Source organism: Alosa pseudoharengus, unplaced genomic scaffold (genome assembly GCF_046254945.1).
Source record: "Alosa pseudoharengus isolate Yale_2024_CS ecotype anadromous, Long Island Sound unplaced genomic scaffold, YU_APseudo_1.1 YU_APseudo_1.1_scf_1, whole genome shotgun sequence".
NCBI classification, from domain to species: Eukaryota; Metazoa; Chordata; class Actinopteri; order Clupeiformes; family Clupeidae; genus Alosa; species Alosa pseudoharengus.
The window spans coordinates 52,528,519-52,556,018 of NW_027468564.1; the positions used below are offsets into that span (position 1 = coordinate 52,528,519).

Here is a 27,500-nt window from a genome sequence, read left to right on the forward strand (position 1 = left end):
CACCAAATAGATCATATTTTTCCTTTTGTTTTTACAAGGTATAAGATACCTGAACATTATCATTCAGCAGGTCCAGATACACTTCCTAAAGGCTTTGTGCAGGCTCATTCTAATCTAGGCTTGTTTTTGTCGGGTCTCTTTAATTCTCTCCTCTTGAGCACCCTAATTGTCTGGTGGACTCCAATGTCTCCATAGTCTTATAAGACTTGTTGCGTTGACGTTGTGCCCTCAAAATGGCCAATGGAACTTGTGCCTGGCTGGAGCTGCAGGGGTTAATCCAGGCACATGGCTAAGATGCCTGAGAGCCCCTGACAGATCGGGTGACTGTGGCCCACATAATGGAGCGCCCTGCATGGAGTCATTACGGCACACAGCAACTCTCTATGTGACGGACAAGTGTGCAAAAACCATTCCAGCCAGAACCCACAAACAACAAATCTCGTCTAATATAATTCCACCTTTAGAGCTTCATAACTACACCATACAGCATTAAGTGTTCAATCATTTGTTGATGTGTGTGTGGATAAGGACCAGAGTGTTGGTGTGAACCTGTTGAGTGAATTATTTTCCTGGTTCCTTCTAGAATTCTACGCAAACGATCTATAGTTTCAATGTTCTTTATACAGTCTATGGGGAAAATCTCTGAGGGTAATTGTCGCATGATAATACGGAACTCTCAGATTGCGAACATTCCCATCACATATTTCTGACCGTTACTCCTCAACAGGTTAAGCATACACCAGAGTGTCTGGTATGAGCGTCAGAGAGAGAGAGCGCTAGTTCTGGGATGGTACTTACCTCCGGGTAGACTGAGGGGCCCGCATCCCAGACCCACTTGCTCCAGGTCTGTGATGTAAAGGTTCTTCTTGCACAGCCTCCACAGCCCGAAGTGGGCGGCCTCGCACGTGGTGTTGACCTGCTCCACCATGGGGCTCAGCACGGCCCAGTGGTCCGACACCACGGCGATGAACATGCAGAGCATCCCCACCACCAGGCTGAAGAGCGTGAGCTTAAGCTTGGTCTTCTTATGCATGGTTCTGTCGGCGGTGCCTTTCGGTTAGGTATTGGAAATAGGTTTGGGAGTTGGGTGGGGGGTGCGCTGAGAAAAAAAAGGCCTTTGATAGTCCCCTTCCTGACCAGCTTCCTTGGATGGGTCCCACTCCTTGATGGGCTATAGTCAGTTCCCACTTTGGCTTGTTGACTCGCCCCGGGATCGGTGCCTCTGTGGTGAGAAAGGGGGTCAACTGACTGTTGCCCTGATTTTGTTCAGTCCTTGCCCGGCCGTCTCTCTCTCTCTCTTTCTCTCTCTCTGTCTCTTTCTCTGCGTGTGTGTGCACTGACAGGACAGAGAAGGCCTCCTCGTCGACCGTCAGCTGTTGAGGCGCATCAGAAAAGTTGATGACCAGACGCACTGCTCAGCACGGGTGGGGTTTTTGGTGGGTGTTGGGAAAGGGGGGGGGGGGTGTTTGGCCAGTCGGTCTGTTGCTATAAATGCACTGAGTGAGTCAAGCTTTCGGGCTATTGGGTTACAGATATTTGGATGGGAGTGTACATGTATGTCCCCAAGTAGAGATGTTTAGATGGTCTGGCTTAAGCCAAAGCATTTTTGCTCATTTTTAAAATGCCCTTTTTAGCCCTTTGAAATGTGTTTTCCTTCTCTCTCCCTCTGAATGGAATACTGCACTTGAAATTGTGGATTCCTCTCAAGTACTATAAATATTTTTTTCCGCGCTTGCATTATTCAAGTTCACAATCAGCATGAATTATTCTACCAGAGAAAGCAAGATGTCAAGTCATATAATATCAGTTTCCTCGTATCCTTTGCCTTGCGATATTCCTTTCCCCCTTTGGGGAAACATTTATTTATAAATTCCTACATATATCGGACCCTAAACTTTAGTTCAGTTTCCTGAGTGCAAGGCAATAAACTTGCATCTGTAAACTATTTATAAAGAGAATTCTGTGTATAAACAGCAGCTGTCCAACCATAGAACAGCCAATGTGACTTAGCCTGGAGGAGGGGGGAGGAGAGCACAGTGCACACATATGAGGCTGATGATCCCACACACACATTAACACACACACACACATTAACACACACACACACACACAGCATGCTAACATTATGATGAATTGATATGACAGGAATGTAAACACAGAGTTGTATATGCATCCTCAAATAGAACAGACCAATACGCTTTCACACAATATTAGCCTTTGCACTGTGCTGTTTAGTAGAATTATATTCGATTAAAAAAAGACCAAACCCTGGAATAATTTGAATTACAAAATTTCATTTCATTTTATTTAAAAGTAAAGTTCCTTTAGAATCATTTAAAATGAGAACCATTTAGAACATGAAACCCACCAGCTGATAAAAAGCAAATGTGTGTAAATACACACAAAGAACATCTTGCTATCTATCTTGACAAGTGGATTCAGGAAATCCATTTATTTGCTCATAACATCCCAATTCCCAAGATGCATTAGCTTTAAGTGTAGGCTATTTTCAGATGCAAGAATAAATCAATCAGTTATGAGCACTAGGAACACTTCTATGTGGTGTTTTATGGAGTAAATTCCCAGCAAAGTCCAAGCAAAATCAGAATTAGTCATCCTACAGTAGTGCTCATAATTGATGCAATGGAATGGTAAACTCACATCACAACATATTGATCTTGATGAAGGTAATCCTTTGTCCATTGCATAGTTGGCCAGGAGTTGCATAGTGGACTTGGCTATAGTTGAGCTTGGACATTTTACGCTTTCAAAATAAAGTGTATCAAAGTAAGAAGTACCGAAAGTAAATATAGTGTAATGTTTTTGAACATCAATTGCTATCTTTACCTGTGTCACACTACCATTAGACGTAGTACCAGGTAAAATGTGTTGCCATTACCTGATTACGTATTCAAACCTGGCATGTACTGTATATTCAATGCTTAGTTTTAGTTCATGCTTCACAATGACTGGAATCAGCTTGCTAAGCCTTCCTAGCATTGCCTGTGTTCTGGTCTTAAAAACATGTCTAACCTAAGTTTTTAAGTTGATAAGACTGAATATCATGTGAGCTTTGTAGAACAAATTTGACAACAAATGCTGAAACCAAGATGCTAAGAATGTTAGCAGTGTAAAACAGGTGAAAAGCCATGGGACTTCAAGTGCCCTCATAAATCTTACAGAAAAATTTGCCCGCCAACCCCAAGCACAATCTTCCACCCCAGTATACACACCCACATTCCCACAGCATAGAGGAGCACTGTGTTTAATTCAGGTATCAAGTATCCCGCTGTGTGTTTATTTTCGGGCAGACTCCAACTGGCACATTCCCCAAGTCTACTGATGAATTCACACAATGGTGTTTTTGCCATGCAAAGGCTCTCACCCCAGCTCAACTGAAATAGTTTTAACAACTCAGCAAATTCACACCCCACGCACACACACATTCTATGTGCCATATAGTTATTTCTGTCTGAATGCTTGTTAACCTATCCATTAATTTAACCCCTTGTGATCATGTCAAGTATTGACAGATGGCAACTTTGCAGTTTCTTTTGCTGTTCTTCCGATCCTTCCTCCCAATCGTCATGCAAATGCTGTCAACAGTCAATAGTGGCAATAGAGTCAACATCGATTTGACATGAAGATCACCAGCAAATTTGATCTTGCTGCTAAAAGAACGGTCCATCAGCAGAGACGGTCATAATGTGCATTAAAACCCCTGTACTCTTCCATCTGGGTCTGTAGATTGTTTCACTTCATAGACAAACAATACGGGTCAAGTGTTGAGTTAGAACACTTAACCCGTCAGCCTCGACAGGATATAAAATGACAACTTCTCGGGTATAAGGGAAGTCAGCGTAGCCTAAATAGCGGCTTTTCACAAGGCACAAAAATGTCATTAAAATTCCTACGTCCGAATGAGATAAACATGTCTCTGTTTACCTTATATGTACAAACACTTTATAAAAAGAGAGACTGTACAGTTGATTCCTTACTTTTGTCTTCTTGGTAGCAATAAGACTCTACTTGTCAATTATTGCATGGGAGCTGTCTTCTTATTCGTGGGCAATAGGTTCTGACTACTAGGGACTTAACATTTCACATTCAGTAGTCAAAGTCAAAGTCAAAGTCAGCTTTATTGTCAATTTCTTCACATGTTCCAGACATACAAAGAGATCGAAATTACGTTTCTCACTATCCCACGGTGGAGACAAGACATATTTTAACAATTTTAAGTCCACAGACAAACATAACATTCAAGTAAACAAAAAAGTAAGTAAATAAGTAAATAAGAGGGCACATATAATGAAAAAATAAGAGCAGCAAAATTTGGTTGAAATTGTGCATAGACAGTCAATAAAATAAAATACTAGTGCAAAGTCAGGCCAATAAGAGGCTGAGGTAGTTCTGTTTGACCTAAGTAAGAAATAAAGTGGCATAGTGGTGCAAGTTATGTAAGAGCAGCAGAAGTGTTGTGTTTCCAGGACAACAACAACAAGTTGCAAAGTGTACAAGTGTGCAAGTGGAGTGGTGCAGGCGGCCATTTGTGGGTCCAATGTCCAGGATGTTATGTAGCTGAGGGTGGAGGGGGGAGAGGAGGGAGAGAGTTCAGCATCCTAACAGCTTGGTGTATGAAGCTGTTGGTGAGTCTGGTAGTGCGGGAGCGCAGGCTTCTGTACCTCTTCCCAGAGGGCAGTAGATCAAACAGATTGTGAGCGGGGTGACTTGCATCACTCACAATTTTGGTCGCCTTGCGGGTGAGGTGGGTGGTGTAAATGTCCTTCAGGGAGGGGAGTGAAGCACCAATAATCCTTCCAGCTGTGTTCACTATGCGCTGCAGGGCTTTCCTGTTGTATTCAGTGCAGCTTCCGCCCCACACAGCGATACAGCTGGAGAGGATGCTCTCAATGGTGCCTCGGTAGAATGTGGTCATGATGGCTGGTGGAGCACTTGCTCGCCTGAGTTTCCGCAGGAAGTACAGGCGGCGCTGAGCTCTCTTCGCCAGTGATGCTGTGTTGGTGGTCCAGGAGAGGTCTTCACTGATGTGCACCCCCAGGAATTTGGTGCTGCTCGCTCTCTCCACCACAGCACCGTCGATGGTCAGTGGCAGGTGTTGGGTGTGACCTCTCCGGAAGTCAACAACAATCTCTTTGGTCTTGCTGACGTTCAGCAGGAGGTTGTTGTCCCTGCACCACGTGGTCAGATGGTCGACCTCCAACCTGTATTGAGTCTCGTCGCCCTTGGTGATGAGACCCACCAGAGTTGTGTCGTCAGCAAATTTCACTATGTGATTGTTGCTGTAGGTTGCAGTGCAGTCATGCGTCAGCAGGGTGAAGAGCAGCGGACTGAGCACGCAGCCTTGGGGGGCCCCTGTGCTCAGTGTGATGCTGCTTGAGGTATTGTTGCCAACACGTACTACTTGAGGCCTCTGACAGAGGAAGTCCAGTAGCCAGTTGCAGAGGTAGGTACTGAGTCCCAGTTTGTCAAGTTTGCAGATGAGTTGTTGTGGTATTATGGTGTTGAATGCAGAACTGAAGTCTATAAACAGCAATCTCACATATGAGTCTCTTTTTTCCAGGTGGGTGAGGGCTGGGTGGAGGGCAGAGCAGATTGCATCCTCTGTAGACCGTTTGGCTCGGTATGCAAACTGGAAGGGGTCCAGGGTGGGGGGGAGAATGGATTTGATATGTGACATGACAAGCCGCTCAAAGCACTTCATGATGATGGGTGTCAGTGCCACAGGGCGGTAGTCATTGAAGCAGGATGGAGCAGTTTTCTTCGGCACAGTAAGACTTGAGGTTATAGGATTGCTAACTACATAACAATGAAAATGTATAGGCTACTCAAGTCATCTGTCAACCTAATATCTTGACACCAAGACACATCAAACTCAGGCTCCCCAATGTTGTCTCCCCCCTATGCCAGGGTTGCCAACTCTCACGCATCTGGCGTGACACTCACGCTTTCAGCACCAATCTCACGCTCTCACGCACACTCAAGAAATGTCACGCCAAATCCATTCTTTTTTTTTGCAATCCCTTCATTTTTTGTTGATGACTAGACTAGCCCACAGCATTGTTTCTAAATGACAGGATACGAGGCATACATATGTCTAGACTAGAGCCCTGCACTCCCGCGGGAGTCCCGCGGGACTCGCGGGACCCAACGCAAAGCAGTGCGACGCGGGACAAATATTGAAAGCTCCTTGCGGGAGCGGGCGGGAGGGAGAGCGCACAGCGCGGGTGCGGGCGGGAGCAGTGATAAGCGGCAGTCCCGCGAATTAAAAAAGTGTTTTAAAATGTAAAATAAAATCATAAATTACCTATTGGTCAATGTATATCATATATATAACACAATGTGCTGGATATTATATTTGGTAGCCTATCTATTAATAAACATTTTTGAATGTAGATTTGCAGATGTGTAATCTCGCACACATTTCCGATTCCGTTCTGCTCTTCCGTATCAAGCTACCATTCCTATTGCTATTATTAAGCTATAGACACTGGCAAAGGCAACAGCCACGATGTTTCTCCTACTGCTAAAAACAACGGAGAAGGAGGTTCTGTAGCGCGATCCATGTCTTTTCTCCCTCACGGGCGACAGGCCATGGTTAGCCTAAATAATAATAATTAAGATTATGTTATATTTTCAATATTCTGGATTCAGAAAAGGTAGGCTAATATTTTCTCCATTTCACTTGTTTGCATTTAAGCCTAAATCAATTGTAATGTGAGCTGGCTATGCTCAAATGCTCGAGGGGGCAGGGCATTATGCGGTGTTTAAAATTATAACATCACTTCTTATATTTTTATTTCTTATGTAAACGTAATGAAGCATATAAAGAATGTATTATTCTTAATATCACTGTAGATTAAATTGGTAGGTTTGCTGGGTATTGCTGTGAAACCTAAGCAGCTGGTGCCACCGAAGGCGCTTCATGCACTTTGGAGAAGGATCCGTCAGTGATGCGCTCAGCTTAGCGCAGCGTGTTTAATTCCTCAAACCAATGTCAATAACTGTCTTGAGCAGTAGGTGAACGTCGGAATCATGCGGGAATTGCGGGCGGGAGCGGGACAATGTATTACAGTTGCGGGCGGGAGCGGGACTGAAAATCATAATTCTTTGCGGGAGCGGGCGGGAGCGGGACTGAACACTGCGGGAGCGGGCGGGCGCGGGACTGGAAAATCTGTCCCGCGCAGGCCTCTAGTCTAGACCAACAGCAGGTAGGTCTAATATCCGCCTACAACGTTCTCAGCGCAGTTTTTTGTTGATTCGCTGACTAGGGTATTTTAATCCGGTCCGCGACACCTTCACGGAACACGCTGCTATTTAGACATGAGGCAGACCGACATAAAGTGTGGCCGCCCATTCTTCTCTAGGAACTACTCGCGAAGTAGCCTCACAGACATCACATTAAATAACTTTTTCTCATCTTTTATAAGGTGCTATAGCCGCTATTTGCTGTGATAAACGGTTCGCGAGAAAAATAAATTAACTTTCAAGAAATAATCATATTAGGCTACTATAGCTCTGCGCTTATTTCAATTCCTATAGGAGGAATATCTCACAAACTTTTCGTTCCACACATGACAAACCGTAAACCAGAATAAACAGCAGACCTTACCGAACACAAAGGTGTAATGCAATCCCCTGTACAATAAGCCGTTCCAGAGTAATCCGGTTTTGAAATGGTAGCAAATTTCTATATGGTCTCCAATTTTGGGCTTTAAGTGTCTTAAAACTGAGCTGTGCTTAAATACCTACATATGTGTAAATATTAAAATCAGAGGATATATAGCTCATGGCTAAGAGTTTGTCGATGTAGCCATAATGATTTGTTTTCACAAAATGATAAGCATGCATGTATTTAAGTGTCTTAAAAAAGTATGCTTATATTGGTCAATGCATAATTTCATAACAGGCCAAATAGAAAATAAATGTTAAATGTTAAATATACTGTAGCCTAGACATAATATTAAAATCAGATGATGTAGGATAGTATAGAGTTAGAAGTTGGATGGCTCCAGAACTCACACCAGTGGATTGGGTCTTAAAGGAGCCACACCACTTTTATGACACTATAGCTGTTGACCTTTAGATTTGTTGCTACTGGGCATAAAGGGCAGGCCAATTATGAGTTCTGTCCAACATTGATGGTAGGTTTAGAAGAAAAGTCAGCACATTTTAATCATATTGCAATACCAATAACCGTAATCATTTTGGTCATGATTTTTCATCAAATGTTCATACTGTATCTCTAGTGGCTGGTAGACTTTGGAATCCACCAGCCACAATGGTAGGTGGAAAAAATATTTTAGGCTATTTCCATCCCTGATACATACACTCATACACACATTCATAAGTCTCAATCTGTCCATTTCTTTCCACAAAACTCGCCAGAAGTAATCATGTAAGGGGTTATTTTTCATTTTTTTCTACTGAGCTACTACCTTTTTCAGGTGGGCCCTTTTCATGTCTGTGCCCAGGGGCCCAGTGGCTCATAATCCTTCCATGCCATGGGGTTAAAACACTGGTCTTGTTTTCAAGTGCAATCAATAATTTAATTGTACATTTTGAAGAAACTTAAATCAGGGATTATACTGTACATAGCAAAAAAGTCAGGGGACAGACATTTTTAAAATTAGGTTTAGGGAAAAATTTAACGCACACGCACTATGACTTCACAAAATCTCACTCCAGCCAATCACCCAAAGTTGGCAACCCTGCTATGCTCAGCTCTATCCACCAGAGATGCTATGCATTTCCTAATATGCTAGCTACTGTAAGCTAAGCCATAAATCAGCTCTTTGTATTGGCATTCTTTTGCTTTGTCCCCTCAACAACTGGTTTGAAACGTTGTGCCCCTGTGCCCTTTACAATGGACTGCCCTTTTAGAATTCATGGTAGCTAACACTCAGCTCCTGATGGCAAAGGCCAGCCATGTGAGGTGTCAGAGTGGCTAAAGGTTCCGTAGGTGGCCAGTAAAGAACGGAACAGCTAGGATCAAAGCAGGAACCCTCTCTCAGAGGGCTGCTAATATCTAAAACAGTTCTACTCTCCTCTAGGGACCAGCCATGAGGAATGGCATAGAATGGCATGAACAAGTGGTGTAATCTACGTGATACACAAGACTGCACAGTGTACCTACTTGCCCATTATTGTGCACACAGTGTAACCACAAGCATCACCATTTCAGTATAGCCACTTATAACAGGCAAGGAGAGGCTATTTTTCACAAACCAGATGCAACAGTCATTTGAGAACTGGACATGGAAGGGGGGTTGATCACAGTATACCCACTACAGCCAACTAGACTACACCACTGACATGAACACAATGGCAAAGAGTTGCTTTATGACTGACAAAGTACACCTGAATGATAATGTGCTTCTTCACAAAACTAAAACCACAAAGATGTCACGAATATTTCTTGTTTAATCATGTACATTATGTAACCTATGTAAAGTGAAAAAAAAGAAATCTCTTCTCTTCCAACCCTTTCACTGAAGCTGTCGATTTTCCTTTTGATTCACTCAGTTTTTGACTGAGCACCAAATGAAACAGAAAGAAAGCCGTATTTTCAGGCTAAGAGTGGGTACTATTGGTGCTATTGGAAAATTAAATGGCTGATACCCAAATTACAGATACACAGCCAAAGCAGTAAGAAAATCAAAGAGTCTGAAGCTCGCCTTATTCTGTCAGGGCACTATTATCTGGTCCCTGCCACCAAATTAGTTATAAAGCATTTAAAAAAAAACTCATCTGGGTAACACAATTTAAATTTACATCCAGCATCAATATCTGAAACAGGCTACAAAACCAACACTGCTCACGTGGAGAAGGGCCTGAAGAGGCACCTCGTTTATTAATGTGAAGGTCAAACAGGACAGCCGATGAAAGCCATGAAGCCTAGTCAACGCAAACATGACATACATGTGGACCATTACAAGCCTGTTAGTGAGTTATATTACAGATTAGCATAGATGGCACCACACACACAGCTCAGATACACACACAGACATATCTACAGTACATCACTCCCACTGGGCCCAGGGGACATGTTAGAACTTTGTTTTTATTTACATGAAGTATATTTGAATGAAATATCAGCCTTTTATCAGTGACAAATCATAGAACATTTTTACGCTTTTTTTTTTGCTTCAAAAGTCCCTTTATAGAACAAATGAATTAAGCTATTTGTCTTGAAAATAAATTATTCAGAACACCATGTGAAATCCACCATATAGATTATGTACAAGAGGGAAAAAAAGTAAATTATGAAATATGAAAATGAATATCACAGTAATTAATTATGTGAATACAAACTGTCTGACGGTCTGAGGCAAATTATATGGTTTATTTTGTGGCTGTCATAATGAAAAAGGAAGCATTAGTCTCCCCATATCATGCCAATTTTTTCACTTACAAATGAAAGCCCGTGCAAAGCGATAACATTGAACAATAAAATCATGTAAGCGCTCATTTCTGGCTCCAGTGCCATGTTTTACAAGAAAAGACTGATCAGTGATAAAAAAAAGAATTAGACTTAATACAAAAAAGATGTGTGCAGTGTTATATGATCAGACAGCATGCTCTGCTTGTGTTGTGATTTGCAAACACACCAGGGAAAGAAGGAAATGTCTCAAAACAAAAACATAACACTGACATGTAACACGAAAATAACATTGACAGTCTTCCAACCTCCTAAAGTGCACTACAGACAAATTCAGAATAAAACGGCAAATCCAGATCACAGTGCATCTTCTGTTTTCCTAAGTTGTCCCAACCTCTTTGAAAATAACATAAAAGAAATACAAAAGAAATAGTAAAGAAATCATTTTGTGTTGTGCACAATAATTGATATATTTGCAAACCGCAAAACCCCCTGATAATTATTTTGTGATTTCAGGTCATACAATGTAACAATGCTTTATAGCGCCCACACACAGAGCACATGTCTGAGAACGTAATGAATTTTGAACATCACTCAGTCTCAAATGCTATCACTAAGACATTTATCATCGCTAAACACGGCTACTCTCCTACATCTGCCTCAGTGAAGGTGTGGGCATGAAGACAGGACAGACAGTGTTGGTAAAATGCTTTACAGCAGGACTGAAGAGACACATTACCACTTGGCCGGCGCTTCGGTAGCAGGAAGAAATGATTTACGGGAGTGTTTCCTGCCAAAAAGAGGCCATTACTCCAAAGAAAGGACCCAGCAGACACGACTGATCATGACTCATTCATGCCCTTTTAAGAGCTGAGACTACATCTCCTGCAGACCTCCACCACATCCCTCTCACTGGCTCACACACACACACACACACACTGAGGCTCTTGCTCTTGTTTAGTTTAAAGAAAGATGTGTAGCAATCAAGATACATTTAGAAGATGCCATTTATGAAATTGCACGAATTCAACACAGTAGGCCGACAGAGAATTGGATGCTTTTCGGTTCCAGCCAAGATATCATCGCCCCTGTCCTCCCCTGGCTCCAAGTGGTGGGGACAGGGGCACTTTTCAGAGTGAGGTGAGGCAATCTTACCATTGAAGTGTGTGAACGTTGATCCTTTTAGCCTCCTGTAGCGCTCATCACGTTTGCCCTATCCTATGTGAATAAGGTCTAGCAGGTCCGACAGGCAAGCTGGCTAGCCTCATTAGTGAGAAAATATGTCTGGTGCACACCATAAGCATCGAGGGTGCGAACGAGACCAGTGTTCAGACTGTGTGTGAGTGTGTGTGTGTGTCCATCCTTAACCCAGTTCAAGTTTTGTGATGCCAAAAGGATTGGCTCCAGAGAAAGAAAGGGCACAATTTTGCTGTTTACAATAACTGAGAAGGAGTGAAGTGGGAAAATAAAGTAAGAGGACAACAGCAACTGACTTCCATGCTCTTTGTGGATTCAGTTATGGGGTGAAAGAAACACAGCACACATATAGCACGTGGGCCCGTAACAACACATACATGAGTATATTTATATATATATATATATATATATATATATATATATATATATATATATATACTGTATATAGACCTTTAAGATTAAGATTAAAATTGTTCCCTTTTTAGTCAAGCAGTCATCAACAACATCCCTGAGCAGATAAAGATAACGTCATATCTTCAGTGTTTGGAATGTTCAATGCACAGAGTAGGAATCACAGCATCAATCACCAGCTCCAACCAACACAACTTCATAGCTTTAAGAAGGGCTGTAAACACATAGAATATATATATATATGGCAGTGGCTCAAAGCAGGGTGTACAAAATGTCTTTGTTCAGTCCATCACAGAATCCCACATGGCTCCGTGGATAAGTCCAATGCAACTATGAGTGGACAGGGTTACTCTGATCCAACAGTAATATTAGCACCGGTTTCCTTGCAATGTTAGTACAGTGGCCAAAACAATGACAATGCTGTCCCGCACTACAAAACACCATTAGGGTTCTTTAGCAGAACACTAGTAGTTTTACTGTTCAATCTCTAAAAAAAGAATATTGCTACATAAACAATTCTGACTTAATGTAGTTCTATAGAGCAAAGCAATCCACCTGTGTAGTATCTGTCCGATGCCACAATTGTATTAGTCTAACGCCGACTTTTCTGTCTTCTTGGTACGGCCAATACTCTGTCCACCATATTTTGTGCTTTGTTTTTAGATCACCCCTTCACAGCACAGCACCCTACAGAGACATCGACGTCCAGTACAAGAGAGAACGCATCGTCTCTCAAGGCCGCCGTCGTCGTCCCCCCCCCCCCCCCCACCTCTCATACGGGCGTGGTACGGCGGTTGAGGGTGTCCTTGAGTGTGTCTTTGGGGAAGCAGTTGTGCACCTGTAGGAACCCCGGCGGCTCCCTCTGGGGGCTGTAGGGCCCCATGGCCCCCAGCGATGCCCCCAGCGATGCCCCCGGCCCGGCCCCGGCGCCCTGCATGTGGTGCTCGCGGCCCAGCGTGTACATGGAGATGTCGGCCAGCGGCAGCGAGGATGACGCCGAGGCCGAGGCGGCCATCTTGAGGCCCACGGGCGAGGCGTCGCGCGACGGCTCGGTGGAGCGCGAGCTGGAGCGCGAGCGGCGGCGCCGGTAGCGGTAGCTGGGGATGCGCGTGTACGGCGAGGACGAGGAGCAGGACGGCCGCGCCGACGAGGACGACGGGCACTTGTGGAAGTCGCGGCGCGCCTTCATGTGCTCCTCCTTGTTCTTGTCGATGTACATGTTGACGGCCAGCACGCCGACAGTCTCGGCCACGATGAAGGAGAGCGCGCCCGAGTAGAAGGACCAGCCGTAGGTGTACGTGCTCTTCCTGTCCTCGTCCTTCTTGTCGCTCGGGTCGCCCGTGTTGCTGGAGATGTAAACAATGATGCCGATGATGTTGCTGAGGCCTGGAGGGAGAGGAACAGGAAAGGTCACTTCCTAATTCACACTCATCCATTACAAGTTCGATGAGAGTCACTGATCCCTTTCCTCACCAGGAATATTAGAATGTTGTGAGACAGTCAGTAATGCTGGAATATTAGAATATTATGAGACAGTAATTCTGGCACAACTTCAGGACCGTAGACGAAAGATTTTGCAAATTGGATTCTCTCATGGTATCCAATTGTATTCATATTTATTGTTACCTAAGGCCTCCTTTGAATTGTAACTTGAATGTCACTCCTCATTTTGTCGCTTTGGATAAAAGCATCTGCTACATGAATAAATATAAATGACTAACCATGCCCTTGTGAGTTGTGTTTATCTTTCTCCCTCTCGCTCTCTCTCTCTCGCTTTCTCTGTGTGTGTATTTGTATGCAGGGCATGTGTGTAAACAAGAGCTGTACCCCTGGCTTTTGAAAAGGCCACTGGTGAGTCATATCCAGGCTCCCGCACGTCTTACCTGCTGCCACAAACAGGATGCCGGCGCTGAGCACGATGTTGTTGTTGCTGCTGTAGACGCGCCCGACGCCCGCACACAGACCGCCCAGCAGCAGCAAGATGGCACTCAGGATGGGGAACAGACTGGAGGCTCGGACGATGCCTACCACACAGAGACGGACAGGCCATCGCAAGAGAGATGGATGGGTCATTATTGCGAGCACCTTCTTGGCATGTGAATCATCCACAACCACATACTGCATTCAGTCTGCATGGCAAGAGTAACTGATCAGTCAGCATGGTGTAAAATAGAGCAAGTTGTGTCCTAAATCAAATAGCATTGGCTTGAAAAGCTAATTGTGTGACAGATAGGAAAAGAAAACAGTAGAGAAAAAGAAAACACTATTGATGCCCAAACTCCCCTAATGTGGCTTTAATAGGCTAACAATGTCAAGAGTCTCTTGTAAATGAATTGCATGAAGTGTTCAGTGTTTTCAATCTCGATACAAAATGAACTCAAATGCCTCAAGGGTTGTTCATTGTTCATAGGAGAAGCTGAACAAAGACTGACATAATTCATAATTCATAATGAACAAAGATAACAAAATTAATCGAAACTCCAAATTGAGTCCCAACACTTAGATTACATAATAGTCAACAAGACAAAGAAACATTGCACTTTCATACTTCATAAGAAAGGTCAGCCACTGGAAGTAAATCACTTTATCACTGAGTTTCTATTTTGTTCCTCCCTCACTGTAGGGAAGAAGAAGTAACTCTGAACCCTGGACAGCTGAGGATTGCTGATGTTTTTCCTTGGATGAGCTTCCAGTTCAACTGGCACAGAAGCTTCGAAATGCTGTTGTCAGCAGCATGGGCTCACCACAGGCTATCAGAACTCAAGAGTGTCCTACATTTAATGCACTTTATGAGTGGTACTGTATGTACCATTTCATGAAAATACACTTCTCAACACGTTTATCAAATTATGGGTTTGGTCAACATAACATAAACTGGTTTACTCTGTGGGTCCTCTACATGAGGGAACATGAACCTAAAACCATCAAATATTATTATTAGAGGATGTTGACATACTGTAAATGGTAAATGGCATAAGAAATTATAATTGATTAAAGCCCAGTGGTATTATTCTGAGTGTAAAGGGATTTTGTCACTGCACTGTCAGCCTCCCATTCTGCCAAATGCAGGCAAAAAGGATTTTTCATTCATGTAGTGAACCATAAACTGAGTCGTATTTGTCAGGCCTGATTTGATATAACTAATAACATAACTGTGCCAATGAGTGTGATGATTTGTGTGTTTTGAAACCCTTGTGTACTCTTATGTGTATTTGGTGAATCCATGGCACTCACGTAAAATGTACTCCGAGTTGTCCGTGTCGTAGTCGTTTTCATCCGGAAAATGGTTGATCCGAAAACAGCTTCCTTGGTACATACCTAGGGAAAAGATGCTCGATAAGTCAAAGCCATTGGCTTGTAGAAGAGCAGACGTATATGGGTCAGACTCACCAGTAACAAAGATGACGTAACACCCCACAAACAAACCTTCAGGAAAGAAACTTTAAGAATCAGAACAAAAGCTACATCTTTGGATCATTCATTTTAAGACAAGGCAAGACAACTTTATTGATACAGCGCATTTCATACAGCAAGGCAACCCAATGTGAATGAATAAAACCATATAAATATAGTACCAAGCATGGAGCTACTAAAGCTGGAGCTACTAAATGAGTCCTCCTGAGAAAAAGAAATGCACTGCAGCCTCGATGACCTTTAACAATGACATGAGTAATTGGTCACTGAGCATTAGTGTGAAATTAAACACACTCTCATTAGATGGGGTGTTTTTTTTCCTACTTCATGTGTGACTTGAGGCGTGGGCCTCTAACGGCCACTGGCGGTCACTGAACTCTGAGCCTGAACAGCAGACCCCCCCCCCCCAGACCCCATGTGGGCACACTCAATAGTATGCAGAGCTTCTGAATCGGTATCTGTATTTATTATTACACGGCTCTTAATAATGCTGCAGAATGCTCTAATCACTTGAATGGGCCTTCGCATTGTTCGGAGGTCTGATATTTCTGAATAACAGACTGTTGCTAAGTATAACAGACCGCTGTCTGTTCACTTATTCACGTCTTTCATGCCACTCCGCAAGTAGTCCGGTCACTTCTTGCAATGGAACTTCATTCAAAAGTGAAAACAGACGGTTGATCAGCTGTGTTCTAATGAATGTTTGATTCCAGTTCAGTGTTTGTCTCATCTAACTTGTAAATTTAACTATTTGTTTCTCAGCAAAAGCCACAATCCAAATAAATATAAAGAGTCATATCATGTGGAGTTTATTTTTTCATTTTGGCAAGTAGCTGTGTAATAAGTGGGATAATGTATAGAACCACTGGCGCGTTGGGGTCCTGTTCGCCCTGTTGGGACTTATTTTCCGATAATGACCGCCGTTCTATACATTATCCCTTACTCAGCATATCTCTTTATCATAGCTAGAATACCTAAACACTATGCATGTTCATCATCATGTCAAATTCCAACGCTGCTTTGATAATACCTGCAGACCACATATATATGTATGCAATTGTACATGCAAAAGTTTAATTATACAAATATGTATTTTGAAACATGAATAAATTCAGAATAAATAAGTATACAGGAACCACTGATTAATTAACATGCTTTCCTCTAAATTTCCTTTAACACAATAAGAAAACAGGATAAATTCATAATTTTATCTTTCTCTGTCCTACTGTCTCTTGTGGTACGAGAGGGAACAAGTTATAAAATAGATGAAAATAAATGATCTGTGGAGAGCTGTCTACAACTCTGCTTTGAGCCGCTTCAAAGTGCCTTCCACTGATTCTAAGGGAGCCTTTAACAGAGCACCCACCCAACCCTCTGAGAGCATAAAACAATGACTAAGAAGGATTAAAACCACACCACTGCACCGGTGGCGCCTTGACTTGGTTCTTTAATATACTTGACTGACACTATCTCATGTGCATCATTTATTAAATGTGCCCAGACTGTCTGCTTATATGTCCGTAACCCACAGCTAAGGCCTCTGGCCTGCTGAAGGTAGAGGCTGAAAGAGCTGAACTCACACACCATTCAATATCAAAGGTTTAATAATGAGTTAATGATTTTTTGTGTTGTTTGATAAAACAAATCCTGATTGGAATACAGTATGATTTGTCACACTAATCCAGCCCAAGGATGTAGCTATTGACCAGCGTCTGACTGATGTGTGTCCTGTCCTCTTAGCTATTGGTAAATAAAGGGTGTCTTTGATATTGACTCTGTGTATTTGAACCACAACTGAGGTGTGAGGTTTATTTCTATGTGCATCTGTTGAATGCTGGAAAGTCTGGTCGGTATGAGGCTGCACATCCTCTCCTTGGTGATCTCAAGTCAAAACAGCTTTCTCATGTCCAACCACCAACCATCTTCTGAGAAGACTTTGACACCTGTCCTGGTTGACTCCACTGGTGAAATTATTTTTGAACGCTAAACAATGTCTTGTAGTCATAACAACCACCCAACAGAACTCCCATTGATATTAGCTATCCTTTACTCATGTGGTGTCTCATCTGCGTTACCTAACACATTACTTAACCTGCTATAACTCCATTGATGTATTCAAACCAGATTTCTACACAGTAATTGATTCAAATATGTGGATACAGAATCCCTCAAGTTCTAAATCATATCTCTAAACAAAGCTTAAATGGCATCAGACTGAAAACAATCGTGTTCCTTTGTTATGCACTCTCTGTCTACTTTGTCCTTTCCACTCACTGATGCCCAGTCTCTCTGGGTTTTTTTTCTGAAGCAATCAGTGTGCATGTGTACTCAGAGGATATGCCTAGCCTTTTTGTAGTCTGATGCACTGTAAAAAGGATTTGCTCAGGGAAGGACACTGCGGTTGTGAAGCATTCAAACGAGCCCCTCGTCGGGCCATCAGTGTGGCTGGCTGAGAGTGCGTGTGGACAGGCACAAGCACAGACCAGGGCAACACAAATCAGCCAAATGAGAGCAGGAAGTCTGACCCACTGGCTAGGAAAGGCACTGAAGCATTGCTACCCAAGTAGTTTACTGAACCTCTGGACAGCTAGAGACAAAGCAATAGGTTTGATCGCGTGCTACTCTGTCCCTTTCCATATTAGAATACCAGGTATTAGGATACTAAGTTAATAAAATATACCAATATGATGCCCACAATAACTTGACAATTGACCAGAAGTGTTTATCAATTAAGGTTATCAATTTAACTTTAATTTCAATGTGTTATATTTTCTGGAAAATGATACACCTTGCAAACTCCCTATTTTGCTTCCTGGCGTGTCCTCAGAGAGCAGCTGACAGAGGCTTCACTGGCTGTGTGTTTCAGACACACAGCCCTGTCTGTGTGTGTGTCTGTGAGGAGAGGGCGAGCCGGCGGCTGCCAAGTTGCTATTCAAAGCCACGACGTGCCGTGATCACGCCAGGTGCGAATACTCCTGCACATGCCGGGATGTCTCCATCACTTCCTCTGGGGTCTGCCAAGCAGCTACGCTGCTGTGATGGTGGCTGGGAATTTTTTAGGACGATCTTAGTTATGATTTCTTTTAATTAGTTGTTTTAGATTTTTTGGGGGGTGTGTATGTGTGTGTGTGTGTGTGTGTGTGTGTGTGTGTGTGTGTGTCTGTGCTTGTGTGTGTGTGTGTGTGTGTGTGTGTGTGTGTGTGTGTGTGTGTGCATTTTAGCCCTTCCCTTAAGGCAGGTCTTTTTTTAACATCACCTTACACATGCAAACTGTCTAATCCAGTTATGAACTTTTCAGATTCATTGTTTGTGTGACTGCAAGCATCATGTTTACATAGATTAGGGGGTTACAGGTTGTTGACATGAGCTGTACTAGTGGTTAGTGGTTTAGCAAACAAGGTTTTATTATTCTATATTTCTATATTTGTTTTCTATGTTAGAGAACATAAGCTATGAGCAAACAAACAAAACTCTCCTGATGAAAAATAAATGGCACCCTCAGAGGCTCATAACAGCCTGCCCATCTTGCATAATCACGGCTCAGCCCCTTCAAACCCTTGAAATCCACTGAAATCATGAGCAAAGTACTTTACAGGTGTGGCATCACAAGCATTCACATTTATATTTGAAAGCAAAACAGAATTGTATGTGTGCTCTTCATCCATGTTGCCATGGCAATGTTGGACAGGGTTGCCAGGCAACAGCATCAACTATCTCGTGGCGCTTGTGCACATCCAGGGTGCCTCTCCCTGGTCACACACGTCAGATGAGAACTTAGGCGGATGAGGGATATGAAAATAAATAGACTGACGAAAACATAGCTAAGTAATGAATTGTAGACTAAAGTACATTAAGATAATCCACATTAAACATTAACCTAGTCCTACTTTAAACATTTTCATAATGAAATTGTAGTCTACATTGTGCACTGTCCTTTTTACCATAGCCTACTAATTCGTATCTTCACTATGCATTTGACATTAGTGTCTATTACGGCGTTTTTTTTTTTACAGTAGCCTAATAGAAATAGGTTCCCTCGGGTTTCATTCCCTCCCTGGAGACAAACAACCTCGCCTCTACTTATTTGGACTTCGGCAAAAAACTATGAGGTAAAATAGCAATAGTCAAAGTCAGTCACGGCAGGAATAACTATAGTTGTGGCTTACATTATGAATCGCACTTTTTATGTCGCAAACAAAACTTTGGTAACCGTAATTTAGAGGAAGAAAAGAGTTTTACCTTCAATACAACATATTCTCCAGAGACCAGAGTGCGTGAGATCGCCCTTAGTTTTCTTAGGTTGCATCTGAGTTTCGTCCGATGTGATGTTCGTGGCGTTACAGATGTAAGCACGGGAGTAGAGCCAGTAGTCCGTGCCGATGGCAACTGTCATCAAACTAAAGGCGGCGAACGCGCCTAAGGTGGTCAGTAGCATTTGAATCCCACGGTCACACCGCGCCATGTCACTTCATACTAACCCTGGTCAGTTTACTCAATGCCAAAAATAATGCGCCTCATCACACAATTCCAAATGAAGTCACCCTTGAACTCAGAACTTTACTTTCATCTTTGTATCTTTCAGTTTTATCCATGTTTCAGACTTAGAGCTGCCGGGCACGCCTTGCTCATCAACTTCAGGGGTACTTTTTTCTTAGTTCATCAAACAACACGCACATATCTTGTCAGTGAAAAAATCCGCAAATCCTTCCATTATTCCCCCACAAAGCAAACATGTAAAAGAAATTATAGGCTTCTTCTTTTCAAAATCCCACGTTTCTTCTTAAGAACGAATTGCACTCTCAAACTCGAATGAATTGATTCACAAAACGTTGCAACGTCTCTTACTCTAACCACACCTTCTGATCTAGGAGCCAATCAGAGTCTTTATTGGTCATCACTGTATTGTTGAAGGAAGCTGAACGATTACAACATATGAATTTTACATGCGACCAACTCGGTGCATATATGATTACATCACCAGCATGCTGCTTATTGGAAAGTTACAAAGACCACTCTCATACAACATTCAACTGTTTTTTGATACACAGATGCAGTGTTGAACCTCTCCAGTCCATTCAGAGTAGTAGCTAACTCTGCCTAAGGGTCACATTACTCTACTATACTGTACAATACTATACTGTACAATACATTTAGGTTGCTGTCCAAGGCAGCAGTGGGGAGAGGCTCACAGCCTGCTTGACTGGTGGATGGTGCCGGGTGTGACTGCGCTCTGCGCTCTGCCCCTGCTGCGTTCCTTTCTTCCCCAGAGGGACAGAGCCCACTGTGTTTGGCTCGGCGCGCCGTCCCATCCTTTTCACAGTGGCCCCCCTGTCTCCCGGCCCCACTGAATCACTTCCGTGGCTTCTGTGAGACCACTTCAAGGCGCGGTGGGCGAGAGTAGGGGGGGGTTAGTGGGGAGCAGGACGGAAATGCGTGCCCTTTTTTTTAGGGTTTCATCTGGTGAGGTTTTTCTGGATTTATTTGTCTGGATGATTGGCTTCCATAGAGCCTGTATGCTTGGACTGTCCCTTTGTCAAATGGTGAAGGTGTAAACAATTAATTGTCAGTGTGTAGAACTGTGTGTGTAAGGTTGAGAGAGAGAGAGAGAGAATACCATGCCTGCTCCACACAGCAGGGAGGATGAAAGGTTGGATAGAATAAAAAATGAGACTTTGAAGCAAAGCTTTAACACAGAATCAATACTAAGCCCCATTTTCAGTTGCAATCTTTTTTTTTATTCAATCATGCCTTCCAAATAAACTCAAACCACACTGGATTTTAGGTGTTCATATGGAACAAGCTTGATTGACAGGTCAACATGTACTGAGATTAGATAATAGTGTGACATATCGCTGTCAATGAAAATACAGAGAATAATCAGTGTCTACGAAGGTGAAGTTAGTAGTCAACAGCCTAAAACTAGCAACAGTCTGAACCAACTGGTGAAGTCTATTCGTCACTGTACCACAGAGAAACACTTGCATGAGACTGGAGAGAGAGAGAGAGAGAGAGAGAGAGAGAGAGGGTGAGTGTGGGCTGCTGTGGCTCCTTGATGTGGGAGGCAGATAGGGCCGTCTAGACGCCTCTTTGAGGAGAAGCGTGATAGCGATTGCGTAAGGACGAGAAAGGCGGATCTGTTCCCTGGGTGGGTTCGTGGGGAGCTAGCTGTGTGAGAGCAGACCTTTGCAAAGGCTGCTGCCTTCAAACCAAAGCTATGGACAAAGATTTTAAAGGGCTGAGCCTGAGGGGACATCCTCCCTGAACGGAATGCAACCCCATCTTTAAATGTTATGCTATGAACCAAAGTAGTTGGATGCACCAAAAGCCCATGCAGGTGTGTTGTTGTATGAACATTCATGCACTGAATGTACATGTTTGCAGAATATCTATAAAATACCATATCTATAGCAGAAATGTAATTAAAGTATACATGTTTGATGTACAGTACATGTGTGTCTACTCAAGGTAACAGGGTGCATGTAACAGCATGTTATTTCAACAACACATTAAATGTTAAGCATCAGGTCCAACTCTGATGGAAGCTGCAGGGGAGGAGAAGCTTGTGTTTTCTTTTGGTGAATTCCCCAAGGAGAGTGAGGATCAATGTTGTTCATCAGAAGTCATGTCTCCGTTCGTTTAGAATGGGTGATCAAAGGCAGTGCATCCGGTCCCAGGGGTTTAATCAGTTGTTTTTGGGAGAGTTGCATCGGCACCCATGATTAAAGGGAGAGAGCATCATTTTGAATATTTCACACTTCCAAGCTGTTCCACCTTGTACCAAAGAAGCTTTTAATAGCTTCTTTGGTACAAACTGAACAAAAATGTGCCGAAGATCTGATGGCACTTCAGAACTCAGAGGATTTTGTATTTGTTGTTTTCCCCACTATGACTCAGCTGTGCGTTCAGCTGGTTGTCAGTATATCTGCACTACACACTGCACAGCACACACACAACTTTCAGTTACGTCTGAAGTCAACTTACAGCCCAGAGCTGTTTACATTTACAGTACAGTATTTTATTTATTTTTTTAAATCAAAGCTGGATTTAACCAGTGTCATTGTCTTCCATGTCATACAAGAAGAAATGCAGGTCAAGGTTGAAAATAAGCTGTATGTTATGGTATTTCACCCATCCTTACCCTGGATGACTACACAGCCTGATAACCTGACTATAAAGACATGTATTGTAGATGAATACACAGCCTGATAACCTGACAATAAGGACATGTATTGTAGATGACTACACAGCCTGATAACCTGACTATAAGGACATGTATTGTAGTTTGGCTGTAGTTTGACACTGAAGACATGATGACATATTCTATCCAGTGTAAGTACATTAGCTTACTGTAAATACATATGAGGCACAGTTTGCCTCCATCTGCATACATGGCTCACAAGCATCTATGTGACTGACTGTGGTGGAGAGGGTGTGTGTGTGTGTGTGTGTGTGTGTAGGCAGGGGGTGGTACGTCTCCGTATCTTAGGATGGCAGTGGGGCAGGCTCGGCCCCGGCTGAGGGGACACATGGGGAGATGGCTCCTCTCCAGCTGCTGAGAGCCCCCCAGGGCAGCGACCCTCAGAGCCATCGGTCCCCAGCCAGCATCCAACATCCCCACACACGTCACGCATGCTGCTGCTCACTGCATTTTGCTCCTGCATTTTGTTTGTACAAAAGAAAAGAAAAGAAAGCTAATCAAAATGTATACAACATGGTTTAAAGCTCACTGTGGATATTTTGTCAAAGTAATCACGAGTTGCATTGATCTCATTGATAGTGCACACATAAGGCCATTACCAACCCAATTTCGTGTTTTTTTTTCATGAGCCTCCCAGACGTCCTCATTCATGCACGATTCAATAGTATTGTTTCTATATCTCCACTGTCTCTGATTAAGCCAGAACAATATATCCACACGAGAGCTCCAGCCTCTCACCCCTCTCTGCACCGACTGGAGCTGCCCCAGTGAGGCCATGCAGCCGCATGGCTCAGGTTGCTCCGGGTGGAAGCAGGTGGCCCTGCTGGTGTCGTCCCCGGAGGCAGGAAGGAAGTAAATAATACATCAATCACACCGGCGCCATCTTGTCTTCCACATGTCAGGAGACATTAACACTCACCTCTCGCCGTCTGGCAAAAATGAATAAATCAAGCAGGAGTTTTGACTCTCCCTTTTTTATTAAATATGATCCAAGACGCAGGTGCCAGTGATACTGTAGTCCCTTATCGTTACTCCAGAATACAGCCCAGACACAGAGAGATAATGCTTATTTCTGCCAAGGGTCAGATAAGCTTTTGTCAAGTCATCCCTTACAAAAATAATTATAGTTTTACTGCAGCTTTTTCGAAGTACAGTGTTATACTAGAGTACAGTGCAGTACAGTAATAGTTTCATGTCCAAAATACTACATTTCTGTACAGTACTATGCAGTACAATGCCATTGTTTTGTGTCCAAAATACAGCATTTCCAATATTTTCTCCAAAACTGCAGTTTTGATGCTCAGATACTCTTTTGTAAGGGATGTATGTAAACAAGTAATAGTTCTAGACAAAACATGATTTGTTCAGAACACAAAAGTCATGTTTTAGACAAAACAAAAGCAAACTGTACAAAATCTCCTGTCCTCAGATGTCCTCAAAGTCTCAGGGGTGAGTTTTACTGTTTCACAGCTGATCTGTTCAAAGTGAAGCAAACGACTCGAGGCAAACGCAGTGGCAGGACAGATGCATACTGTCGCTTGAGATGCTCAGCGGTCAACTGCTGACCATCTGCACTCTTGGATGCCCACAGAGTCTCCTGCGCTCTGGGTAAGACATTCATCTTCTGCCTCGGAGAGAGAGAAATGCTCAGGGTGGATACATTTGGACTCTGAATTTAGTATCAGTAGTAGCACTTGTGATCTGCTGTGTCATATTTCATTTGTAACAGTAGATGGCAGTGTTGTCAATGTAAACCAGAGAGAGATTGGCCAACTCAAATCATGGGTGCCATGTTGGAGACCAACATCAGATGACTCTACAGCATAACCCGATGGGGTGAATATGCCAAGGCCAACAAGAATGGTATACATTAATGATGGTATTACTATATTTCTCCTATGTAATTTATTATCATATGTCGAACATAGAAATTGACATTTAGCTCACACAATATTGAGTAATTATTTGCCCTCCAGTTTGTTCTTTTGACCTTCTGCTCCCATATTCTTCTCCTTTTTGGGTCACAGGGGAACTTGTACAATTGTTTCCCGCTTCCCATCTTGCACTCAGCCAAATGCGCAGCAGTTGGCCATTTTTTTTTATTTTTTTATTATTTTTTTTTATTTATAAATAGTTATATTTTTTCACTATTCACTGCACTATGTCAGTGGAGATCTGATGAATGTTGGCGTCTAACATGGTGTCCACCATCCACGTGACCGCCTTGGAACCTTGGATCGCATAACGGGATAGCTCAGACCATTTGATTCCCTAGATGGCCACGGTGTCTCTATACAGTATGACTCTGATGTAAACATTAGGCACAGAGAGTAGCAGTGCAGACAGGGGAGCCACTGGGGGGTGGGGAGGGGGGTGTTAGGATGATTCCAAGGGCCCAGCACTGAGAGGCCCCCAAATACTAAAAAAAATAGGGGCTCTGAATTATTGTCTGTCATAGGGCCCAAATTATCTAGCAGCGCCCCTGAGTGCAGAAGTGCTGTAGTGCAGCATTCAAGCAATGTGTTTGAGGAAGTGTGAAAGGTTACTTATCTAGGAATTCACTGACCTCCAACCAGCTGTTGTTGACATTCTGAAAATAGGAATAATTGATCATACTATAAGGGAAGTTCTTGAATTTAACCATAAATATATCAACCAGTTTCATATTCATTTACTGGCAGGGATGGATTACTACACGGGCCTACCGGGCCCAGGCCCAGGGGCCCAAGCCTTTGCATGGAGTCATGGCCTCAATATCAACAAATCAGGATGTAGGCTATGAATCTGATTGAATTTAGTATTGGCCATCCCCAAAATGTACCAGAATACAGGAAATCACATCAAACAAATTAAAAAAAATCCTGGGGAGGACCCCCAACCCCCCCCTCCCACATATACGACAATAAGTGGGGGGCCCTTAATACATCTGGGCCCAGGGGCCCGAAAGTTCATAATCCGCCCATGTTTACTGGGACATAACCATGGTGGCTCAACATTACCAGGAAGGTCAGGACACAATGTTGGTATTTCTACCCTGCATAATGACAATAAAGTTGAATAATCTAATCTAATCTAATCTAATAAAAACAAATTGCATTATTAGCTTTATTTCCCCAGTGCAACGGCAGGGTTTCATACTAATCATGCTTTTAGTCCTTCATGTTCTATTTCTGACTCAGACATACCATCTCCCTTGTGTACACATCCCATATTTCACAATCCCAATTACTTGTGAGATCATTTTGCATCATTCATGTCAATATATGTGCCTTTTCTATTACTGTATACAATCTCAAGGTAGCGATTAGAAGGTAAAAGACCATAAATAGTCTAGTTTCTCGGGGCTGATGGGGCCATTTTACGGCGATGACATTTACAGACACATCCAGCAGAGGGAGACCATGTACAGCATACACACACACACACACACACACACACACCCACACACACACACACACACACACACACAAAACACAGATCATTTTGCCAAACACAGGAGTTTTTCTTTACTTTCTTGTCAACAGAATTTATGACACATAGACAATGTCATGAAATCAACTGTAAAAGTACAAAGACATTGACTGCATTGCTATTTCCTGACAGGTAGATCATCTAGATAATCTCGTAAATCTCAATTACAACATTATGCAAAAGCTCACATTCTGTTTATGCAAAAAGGCAAAGGCTATCACGACAGTAAGGTTATGTCGACTGATGTCAGTTTACTACTTTGTCCACATATAATGGTTACAATTTATACACCCATACAATTGAACAGCCTATATAAAAGATTCTTAAGATATACATTTTCTGATTCAACATATACAGTAACATTGTAAAAATGAAGACATAACACCTCCAAAGGAAAGTTTTTCAAGATCTAGACAACATTAAAAATGGCAATGTTCACAACATAAACATTATTAGAAATTATCAATATTTGTCCATAAACTGAGTTGACTTCTATCTGCATGCTAGTAGTCTAACAAATGATTTAGCACAGCATTCTCTGACATGGAAATGTGTGCATTGATCCTGACTTAACTTCACTTTCAAAACAAGAGAAACTTTTGATTTAAAAATCTATATTTGAAATACAGATTTGTAACAATGTATATCCACCTTTCACACAACTATAGTTGTTTTACTGCATATCAGAAAAAAAGTCAAATAAAAAGTCAAAATGAAGATGGGAACTTGTTTAGAAAATGATTTTGACTATATAATATACATCTTATACATCTTATTATTATAATAGTGTTCTGGATATAGTCTAGAAAAGGATATTTTGGAATGTCAATTGTACATTGTACTAACAAGTCCTTGTATTATTATCTTACACACACACAGTCTCATCGCAAGCTACACGTGCCACAAATGTAGCTTTACATTCTGAAAAGTATCGCTGCTATTAGAGTCAACTTTTAAACCAGGGGACTGAAGTATCTGATTCTGAATGCACAGAACAAAATAAATATCTCTACATTGCAATCAAATATCTGTTACAGAATAGTGAAACCAAGAACCGAGAGTGTGACAAAACTATACAAATTAGCCAACAGAAAATAAAATAAACAATCTATGCATTGATGGTAAAGTGCTAAAAAGAATGAGAAACTGTACAATAATCACACGAGTGACAAGTACAGAGTATAAAAAATCACTTCTAAACTCATCATTGGCTAAGTAATGATAACAGAAATAAGCAACGGTGAGCAACAACCAAATATATTCACATCCAACGTCTGTTTATTCATCAATAAATATAATCTTTCTTCATCCAATATATCTGTACACAGAATACTATGTTAGTACAAAATAGTTTCAATGTGCTGTGGACTCCTCCTCTTAAAGTGCCTTAAGGAAAACTCTAAGGAAATA

At 42.4% G+C, this 27,500-nt stretch overlaps 2 protein-coding genes across 2 annotated transcripts in view; both read right to left on the reverse strand.

Annotated features, from left to right (window-relative positions):
• Nucleotides 1-1,035, reverse strand: part of cacng1a (calcium channel, voltage-dependent, gamma subunit 1a) — a 10,020-nt gene extending 8,985 nt beyond the window's left edge. Inside the window, exon 1 of the mRNA XM_076274697.1 lies at nt 799-1,035. Within this exon, the coding sequence (XP_076130812.1) occupies nt 799-1,033 (235 nt within the window). The 5' untranslated portion in view covers nt 1,034-1,035. The remainder of the gene's footprint in view (nt 1-798) is intronic.
• An 11,744-nt stretch (nt 1,036-12,779) lies between these two features.
• On the reverse strand, nt 12,780-19,892 carry cacng4a (calcium channel, voltage-dependent, gamma subunit 4a). The gene is made up of 4 exons (XM_076274787.1): nt 19,661-19,892; nt 15,242-15,325; nt 13,891-14,031; nt 12,780-13,393 (listed from the first exon to the last, which is right to left on the reverse strand). Exons 1-4 carry the CDS (start codon nt 19,881-19,883, stop codon nt 12,780-12,782), a joined length of 1,062 nt encoding a protein of 353 aa, XP_076130902.1. The 5' UTR covers nt 19,884-19,892.
• Nucleotides 19,893-27,500: the final 7,608 nt, after the last annotated feature.